General features: G+C 50.4%; 1 protein-coding gene across 2 annotated transcripts; it reads left to right on the forward strand.

Annotated features, from left to right (window-relative positions):
* The first annotated feature begins 4,912 nt into the window (after positions 1-4,912).
* MRPL18 (mitochondrial ribosomal protein L18) lies at positions 4,913-8,790 on the forward strand. 2 transcript variants are annotated; one of them, XM_065588912.1, is made up of 4 exons: positions 4,913-5,269; positions 6,527-6,710; positions 7,987-8,221; positions 8,578-8,790. In XM_065588912.1, exons 1-4 carry the CDS (start codon positions 5,035-5,037, stop codon positions 8,647-8,649), a joined length of 726 nt encoding a protein of 241 aa, XP_065444984.1. In that variant the 5' UTR covers positions 4,913-5,034; the 3' UTR covers positions 8,650-8,790. The 2 variants fall into 2 exon arrangements, with proteins under 2 accessions (XP_065444984.1, XP_005305771.2); XM_005305714.4 differs by having other exon boundaries at positions 4,921-5,101.
* Positions 8,791-9,210: the final 420 nt, after the last annotated feature.

Genomic DNA, 9,210 nt, shown 5'->3' on the forward strand with positions numbered 1-9,210 from the left:
CCTGCAAGGGGCTGGCCCAGCCCAGCAGGGCGCAGTCCCCGGGGGCTGAGTGTAGGGTTACCATACGTCCGGATTTTCCCGGACATGTCCAGCTTTTTGGTCCTCAAATCCCCATCCGGGAGGAATTTCCAAAAAGCCGGATATATCCGGGAAAATAGGGAAGCATGGTAAGGGGACCGCCTCTTCCCCGGGCTCCAGCTTACCCAGCTCCTGCCACTCTCCCCAGCGCAGCAGCTGCCGGAGCCCGGGAGGAGGCGGCTGCGCGCTCGGATGCCACCTGCCGACTCTGTGCCCCCGCAGATCGGGGGAGTTGTTAGTTTTGCTGCAGCCACTTGCACTCGTGCAAAAGACGCTCGGGGGACCCCGAGTGCGAGTGGAGTGGCTGCAGCAAAACTAACAACTGCCCCGATCAGGGCCAGCTTTAGCAAGAATCGGGCTGCGCTCTGGCCGGAGTCATGGGGCTTGGGTCCAGGCTGGGGCCGGAGCCGCTGGGGCCAGGGGTGCTCGGCCGGAACCGGGGCCTGAGCCGAGCTGGCCCAGAGCTGCTGGGTCCGGGGCTGGGGGTGCTCGGGCGGGGCCCTGGGGCCCGAGCCGAGCTGGAGTCGCTAGGGCCGGGGCTGGGGTGCTGGGCCGGAGCCACTCGGCTGGGGCCGGCGCCCCAGGTCCCGAGCCGAGCCAGTCTGGAGCCGCCGGGGCCAGAGCCTCTTGGCCAGGGCTGGCCGACGGAGGAGCCACTCGGCTGGGGGGGCCAGACTGGGCCATGCCTCCTCGCGTCCCGTTCCCCCACCACCACCACCCCAACTTACCTGCTGCCTGCCTGTTTCAGGCTTCCCGTGAACATTTGATTCGGGGGAAGCAGGGGAGGGGGAAGAGCAGGTTGGCGGAGCGTTCAGGGGAGGGGACAGAGTTGGGGCGGGGACTTTGGGGAAGGGTGGGGCCAGGGCCCCGTGGAGTGTCCTCTTTTTGCAGTATTGCTGAGTGGTTCGGATGCTCTCAGTCCCGCGTGTTCGTGTCATTGGGCTTTACGTGCCTAATGGTGAGGAAACGCCACAAACCAGCTTCCCGCCCGCCTGCAGCGGGTCCCGGACCGCGGAGCCCTAGTTCTGCCAGGGCCGGGATGCGCCGTCCCTCCAATCCTTGACCCTTCTCCAGCGCCGGGATCGTTGGAAACCACAAATGTTCTCCCCAGGCTTGGGGGGGTTTAACTGGAGGAAGCTAAGGTGCTGCTTTAGTAGCCATAAACCTAGACGATGTCTTCTTGCAGTTTAGCAGCAAGGCACAGGGTTAATTCCCTAGTGCTTGGTGTAACCTTGGAGTTTAGCAGAGCAGAGCCAGTATCTTCAAAAGTAATCCAGTGCAGTTTTCAGAGTTTTTCAGTAGTCTACAGCCCCACGAGACTGTGTTTTAGCTTGATAACTTATTGCAAAATTAACCAAATGTACAGCACTACCCAACACTTCAGTCAACTTAAGAATAACAAAGAAAAACAAGCTCCTTTAATTTTTCTTTTGTTATTAATATAAAATTTAAATAAAGAGCCAGGAGTCATCTCTGCTTAATCTAGCCCCCCTTTGAACTTCCCGAAAATGCTGGTGGAGTCACCTTGCCTTCCTTTTCTAATTCTGGCCTTAGGGCTAGTCTACACTACCCGCCCGGATCGGCGGGTAGAAATCGATCTCTCGGGGATCGATTTATCGTGTCTCATCTAGACGGATAAATCGATCACCTAATCGACACGTGTACTCCCACCTCGTCAGGAGGAGTAAGCGCTGTCGCCGCCATCCTCACAGTGGGGTAACTCGAATAGGATACGTCGAATTCAACTATGCTATTCACATAGCTGAATTTGTGTATCTTAAATCGATTCCCCCCCCCAGTGTAGACCTAGCCTTAGTGAGGTCACACACCAAGATCTGAGAAGGCATAATGTGCTTGGGTAAATTCCAGTTTGAACCAAGCTGTTCTGAAATGTCTGATTGTAAACTTCAAAACAGCTTTTGATTCTATCAAAGGCCACATATAATTTCTCATTGAGTACTTTATATTTAAAAATTAGGCAATCAAGAATAATGTTCTCTACGGTGGAGCATCACTTCCATTTCCGTTCATCTATAGTAAGATTCTCTTGAACTGCACAATCTCTGTCTGCCCCAGATAGCTGTTGTATACATTTTAGATATTCCATCTGTTAAGATAATTTACATCTCCATTTTTAAAGATAGATAATAAGACTTAAATGCTAGCCTGTAAGGCTAATGCTTGTAGAGTGCATAGCTGTAAACAGATTTCGTGAAAAACCAAGAAATAAAGAACTAGTGACAAGTATATACAAATCTGATTTAAATTTTTTTAAATGTAAATTGTAAAATGTAAAAATCCTATAGAAATTAAAAGTACCTTTAAAATTGTATCTAACCTGACCAGCCTTTCAGCAAATTGACTCAATATGAGCCTCCTCCTAACTAGTAAGGAAGGAGAAATAAAACACACGCTTTTGATTACATCCCATCCTGTGCATAGATGGTTCCCTATTGGAGAAATGGCAGGGATTCAGGACATTTCACTTACTCCCCTTTTCCTAGAGCAGTGGTCACCAACAGGTTGATGGCGATCCTAGAGGATCTCCCAGTTGATCGCGATCTCTGGTGGAGAAGTGGGGCTGCCACCAAGGCAGGCTCCCTGCCTGCCCCTGTCCCATGCTGCTCCTGGAAGTGGCCCTGGGGCTGCTGCAGGGGAGACACACAGGGTCTCCCTCCATGTGCTGCTCCTGCCTGCATACACTGCCCCCACAGCTCCAATTGGTCGTGAATGGGGAGCTGTGGCCAATGGGAGCTGCAGGAGCGGAGCTTGCAGAGAAGGGCAGCATGTGGAGCCACATGCCCCCCCGCAGGGGCGTGTTGGCCCCTTCTAGGAGCAGTGTGGGGCCTGGTAGGTGGGGAGCCTGCTGTAGCAGCAGCTACGCTGCACCACAGACCAGGAACCACCAGAGTTAAGTGCTGCCCAGCGGGAGGCTGTACCCTAACCCCCAGCCCTGAGCCCCCTCCTGGAGCCAGTACCACAAACCCCCTCCTGCACTGCAAGCCCCAGCCTTGAGCCAGCACCCCAAGCCTCTCACACCCCAACCCTGAGTCCCCTCCCAGAGCTAGCACCCCAACCCTGAGTCCCCTCCTGGAGCCAGCACTCCATTCCTCCTCCTGCATCCCAACACTGCGCTAGCCCTGACCCCCTCCCAGAGCCAGCAGCCTGTGCCCCCTGCTGCACCCAAACTCAGTCCCAGAGCCTGCATAGCCCCCCGTACCCAATACTCCCTCCCAGAGCTTGCACCCATCACCCCCTCCTGCATCCCAATCCCCTGCCCCAGGCTCAGCCCAGAGCCCCCTCCCACACTGCAAACCCCTAGGCCCCAGCCCAGAGCTAGGGTGACCAGATGTCTCGATTTTATAGGGACAGTCATGATTTTGGGGTCTTTTTCTTATATAGGCTCCTATTACCCCCCTACCCCGTTCCGATTTTTCACACTTGCTGTCTGGTCACCCTACCCAGAGACTGCCCCCCCCCCGAGACCCAACCCCCTACCCCAGCTCAGTGAAAGTGAGTTGAGGGTGCGGGGGGAAGCGAGTGAGGAAGAGAAGGGGAAATGCAGTGAGCGGGGCGGATCCTGGGTTGCCCGTAAATTCAGAAAGTGATCTTGGGTGTAAAAAGGTTGGAGAACATTGTCCTAGAGATTTAGTTTATTTCTGGCCTAGGGAATAAAGGTGTGATCCAGAGCAATACTAGCAGGTGCTTGTCCTTTACCACCTGCCTCCGGGAACCTGAGCTGAAAGACTACAAAGGCTAAAACTAGGGTTACCATACATCTGGATTACCCCGGACATGTCCGGCTTTTTGGTGCTCAAATCCCCGTCTGGGGGGAATTGCCAAAAAGCTGGACATGTCCGGGGAAATAGGGAGGCAGCATAAGCCAGGGTCTGCCCAGCCCCAGCATGATCCGCCGGGTCCGCAGCGCAGCCCAGCTGCCCGGCTACATTGTAGCGAGCTCGGGCAGGGGAAGGGGGGGGCGCAGCCACAGAAGATAGCGGAGCTGCTGCTGCCCCTGGAGGCTGGGCGGACCACGCTCCCCAGCCGAGCCCGAGGCCGGGCCCAGGCAGTGCCTCGGGCTTCCCTCACGGGCAGGGACTCCCCGGCCACTGGGGGACCCTTCCTGCAGCCACATCACCCCACGCGGCAGGAAGGAGGCTGCGGTGCGGGGCAGGAGTGCGGCGTGTGCCAGGGCTGCAGGGACCCGCGCTGCCCCGGTCGCCACTGAGCATCCGAAGCCCCCGCCAGGCAGAGGCTGCTGGGGGAGCAGGGCAGGTAGGGGCATAGAGGCAGCAGGGGGTGCAGAGGCTGCAGGGCGAGGAGGAGCAGGCAGGGGCATAGAGGCTGCAGGGGCGGGGGGGGGTGCAGGGGCTTCAGGACCAGTGGGAAGCAGGGGGCACAGAGGCTGCAGGAGCGGGGGCTGGGGGGGTGCAGGGGCTGCAGGGCAAGTGGGGAGCAGGGAAACACTTAGCAACCCCCAACCAAGATCAGAGCGGGAGGGAGGAGGGGGAACATGGGGTGCTCAAAGGAGGGTGCAGAGTTGGGGCAGGGACTTTGGGGAAGCGGTTGGAATAGGGGTGGGGTTGGGGCCGGGGCCCGTAGCATGTCCTCTTTTTTAAATGTTTGACTATGGGAACCCTACTAAAACCGTTCCCGATCCCATGACGGGAACTCCGCTGAGCACGGGGGTTATTGGCACAGCGAGGCGCCGGCCTCGTAGGCCTCGGGCCTACCCCGCACGCAAGCGCTGTGCACGGGGCGGGGCTGCTGCTCGCCGGAGCTGACTGTCGCCTCTGAGCTCCGCCCCCGCGGCGGAAGGGCGGCAGCCAGCACTGTGAGGGCGGAAGTTAGTTGTCTGCTTCCGGAGCAGCCGAGCCGGGCGGGTCAGCAAAGATGGCGGCTCCCGGGCGGCCGTGAGCGCAGGGGACGTTTCACCGCGACTTCTGCCTGGCCACGATGGCGCTGAGGAGCCGGGGGCTGCTGCTGGGTGCTGCGGCCGGGAAACTCCAGGGAGCCGGAAAAGGTGGTTTCCCGCCGCTTCTCGCGATTACCGTCACGCGTCCCTGGGACCCCCGCGATCCTCCGACCGGTGTCTTCACCCCGCCCGCGCGGGGCTGGCCGGGCCTCGGGTGCCAGGGCCATGGGCGAGCAGCGAAATTAAGTGTCGCCGACACTCAACGCGCTAGTCCCGGTAACCCGCTCTGCGCTGCCAGGCGGACGGGAGGCATCCCCCTTCCCGGGGCGGCCCCTGGGGGATGGGCGCGAGGCTTTTGTTCTTGGGACTGAGCCTCCTGCACTGGTCGTACCCCATGCTTAGTGAGCCTACCCAGGTTCAGGTTTTAGCTGTGGCCTGGGACGGCACATTGGCAGGGAGCCTTTCACGGAAACACGGGTGCTTTAGGAAGGTCTGTTGGTGGCAAGCTTTCCTCTGGGTTAGGGCGAACCCAGTGCTTCAGGAAGGTACTGGGAGTACTCTGTCCCTCTAGGTGTTGCCTTTGGTACCTAGGCATTTATAGGAATGCAAGAATCACCATACACAGACTAATTGCTCATCTAGTTATCTGTTGTGTTTCTGATGCTCCCCTGAACTAAATGCTTCAGAAGAAGGAGCAAGACACCCTTTAATGGGTCATAATAGTATAATTTGCCTACATGGGGAAGCTTTTCCTAGATTCTTACTGTGGTATCTGAATGCCAAGGTCTTTCCTGTATGTGGTTACTGAAGATCTCCATGGCACATTTTTATAAGAAGGAATGTTAACATTGATAGCATTGGCATACCTAAATGCTTCTTGTATCCCTCTTCTGAATATTCTAACTTTTGGTTCCTGCCCAACATTGTTACACAGCTGTGCACTGTTAAACAGCTACTTCACCATAGAGCGGCTTGAATATGAATGGTTAATGAAGTGATCTATGTACACAGACCTTACTGGACCCTTCAAAATGGAGGGCACTATTCATTATAAACAATGATCAGTTTCTATTAGACATTTTTTTGCATCATGAAATTATCCAGTTTTGACATTTGCAATCTGCACATACAACTGTTCAGCTAGAAATCACTATTGCAAATCAGGTTTCAACTACGTTGGCAGAGGCATCTATGATGTCTTTATTCAGTTAGACAGGCAGTTGCCTGGGCAATTACTTACTTTCATTAAGAATAACTTTTTAATTCTTAGATAATCTTTCTGTCATTTATGCATTTGGGTTATAGGCACGAAAAAATTGTCAACTCACTTTTGCAGACCATAAGTGGAAATGTGGTATGCCTTCTGCATTCAACTTAAAACTCAGCCCACATACTGTGGAAAACTGTTCAATTCCGCTAAGATTTTCACCCGAAATCTTCAGATCACTAATTCTACATTTCAGGCTTTGTAGACTCAATCTATGTATTCTGTGTATATTCTAGTTTTTTCTTCTTTTCCTGATTTCCCCCAAGGGCTTCGTTTCATATCTGCTGTAGCCAGCTTCAGAACCACTGAGGGTGAAGTGGACACAAAGGAAAATGAGATTGTTGCCCCAGATTTCATCAACCGAAATCCTCGTAACTTGGAGCTGCTGGCACTAGCAAGGAAGGAACGAGGCTGGGAAACAACATGGCCCAAGAGAGAGTATTGGCATAGGTGAGTCAGAAATCTGTTAACAATAGTGCAGGCTTAACGAATGTAACCTTAAAGTCATAACTCCCACACTACAATATTTTTACTTAGATTCAACTGAAGATTTCACTCCATTCAGAAAACAAGATACACCTTAAAGTGTGCTGAGCACCTGCCGTCTGAAAATCGGGGCCCTTAAAGATGTTCAAGTTGGGCAACCAAAATCACTAATCATTCTTGAGACTACAGGCCACAGTGTTTTAGTGTACCAATAAATAAAAATATTAGCAAGTTAGAATTCTCTGCTGTTGATTCCAAATGAAATAGAAAAGTTGTAAATGAGCTTTTAATTCCAGAGAAATATCTTGTTTTCTGAATAGCCCTGAAATCTTTAGTTGAATATAAGTAAACATATTGTTGTGTAGGAATTACTGCTTTAAGGTTCCACTTATACAAGTCTGAATACATCAGTGGACAAAAATACTTACAAATTAACTATTAATGAGAATAAAATCAGTGAAAATAAAAAAATTTACAAACTTTTGAACAAGCAATAACTTTTGCAGCCTTAAAACGTGTTTCAGAAGTTTTACTTAGGGCTGTAGTTACCTCTTCAGAGTATCTTTTGCTTCTGTGCTTTGGTATGCCAAAAAAAATAAAAAAGGTTCAGAATCCCGGCACCTGATATTTCCCCTACTAGTGTCCCTTAAAAGACAATATTTAGATAACAATTACTTTTAAAAATCCATGAGTCAGTGTTAAGGTTGTTATAGTGCTTTTCTTTCTACTTTATAAGTGAGAAACACAAAATTTATGATGTCCTTGACTATTTTCCTTGTTTTAAAATTTAGAAATGATGCCATAGTCACATATATTGTAACTTATCAACTTTTAGCTTTTTTCCTAAAAGTTTTGTTTTCAGAGTTGTAAACAAATAATCGTAGAAATGTAGGGCTGGCCTCAAGAGGTCATCAAGTCTGGTTCCCTGTGCAGAGGCAGCACCAAGTAAACCTAAATTATCCCTGACAGGTGTTTGTCTAACCTGTTCTTAAAAACTGCCAATGATGGGGATTCCACAACCTCCCTTGGAAGCCTATTCTGGAGTTAAGCTATCCTTATAGTTGAAAAGCTTTTTCTCCTATCTAACGTACATCTCCCTTGCTGCAGAATACTGAAGCTGTCTTTCTTTCAGTGTGACACAGTCTAATATAACAAATAATGAAATGGAGTTCTTGAGCAGTTATTTGTTGTTCTGTGATTAGCTTTCATGTTCATGATATTTATTTTTCCCCTCATCCAGACTACGGCTTGAGCGGACACAGCACCATGTGGAGGCCTTTGTTGAGCATTGCAGTGGGAATGTCATTGTCTCAGCCTCCACCCGTGAGTGGGCCATAAAGAGACATCTGTACAGTCCCAGGGGAGTGGCGGCATGTGAAAATATTGGGCGTGTGGTGGCACAACGCTGTCTGGAAGCAGGAATCAACTTTGTGACCTTTAAAGCTGTTATCCCGTGGGAATATCGCTGTGACTCGGTAAGCATCCATCTCCTTGCACTTGATTTCTTTACACAAATTTTACTGCTCCTGAACACTAAAGTGATCCTCATGTGGCTCAAGCAATGTACCTTAACCAAGAAAGAACTACCAATCCCCCCTTCTTTCAGCTCAGAGCCATGTGGACATCCTACCAGAGCATCTTATCTCTGACAAGCAACACCTTCTTCTGCTATTGCAGTTCAGGGGGCCTCCATGGCTTTGCATCTCAACACTAATTTATAGGACCCCTGTTATTCTAGTACTGGCAGATTTAATTGGTGGGGGGACGATAGGGGGGATGAAAACTACTTTAAACCTTATATTTTACAGCTGTTTCCCTTCTTTATAACCAGATCCAGCGATTCCAAAAGGCTGTGACAGATGGTGGTGTCGTCGTGGGCGAGCCTCGAAGAATCTATCAATAAAATGAAGACTGTGGGCAAAATTTCTTATAAAGGACTGTCAAACAACTGCTCTCCTACAGGAGTAGGCAAAGAAGCAATTCAGGCCCAGAGCTGGGACAATGTGGAGCATAGCATCTTATTATAATAAATAAGTGATGCTGATTTTTTTCTTTTTGTTGACTTCAACTCTAACTTGTTCAACGATTTTAATGCCAGAAAAAATCATTATGATCTAATCAGGCCACAGTTTCACCCAGTAACTACTCCTTCAAGCCCATATCTTGTGGTTGAGCTAGATCAAGTCTAGATTTGTAGATATCCAGTCTTGATGTAAACTTAAAGTAATGGAGAATTTACCACATCCCTGGGTATATTTTTTCAATGGTTAATTACACTCATTTTGTTTAAATAAAATTAAAAAAAAAAAAGCTTGCACTTTATTTCTAATCTGAAGTTATGTAACTTTCAGCTATTGGATGCCTTTAGTCTAGCTGACAAAGACCACTACTATTTGAAATCTTCTCCCCATGCAGGTACCTATAAGAACTGACTTGACATATAAGCAAAATATATTGCACTTCC

This window comes from Chrysemys picta, chromosome 3, assembly GCF_011386835.1.
Source record: "Chrysemys picta bellii isolate R12L10 chromosome 3, ASM1138683v2, whole genome shotgun sequence".
NCBI classification, from domain to species: domain Eukaryota; kingdom Metazoa; phylum Chordata; order Testudines; family Emydidae; genus Chrysemys; species Chrysemys picta.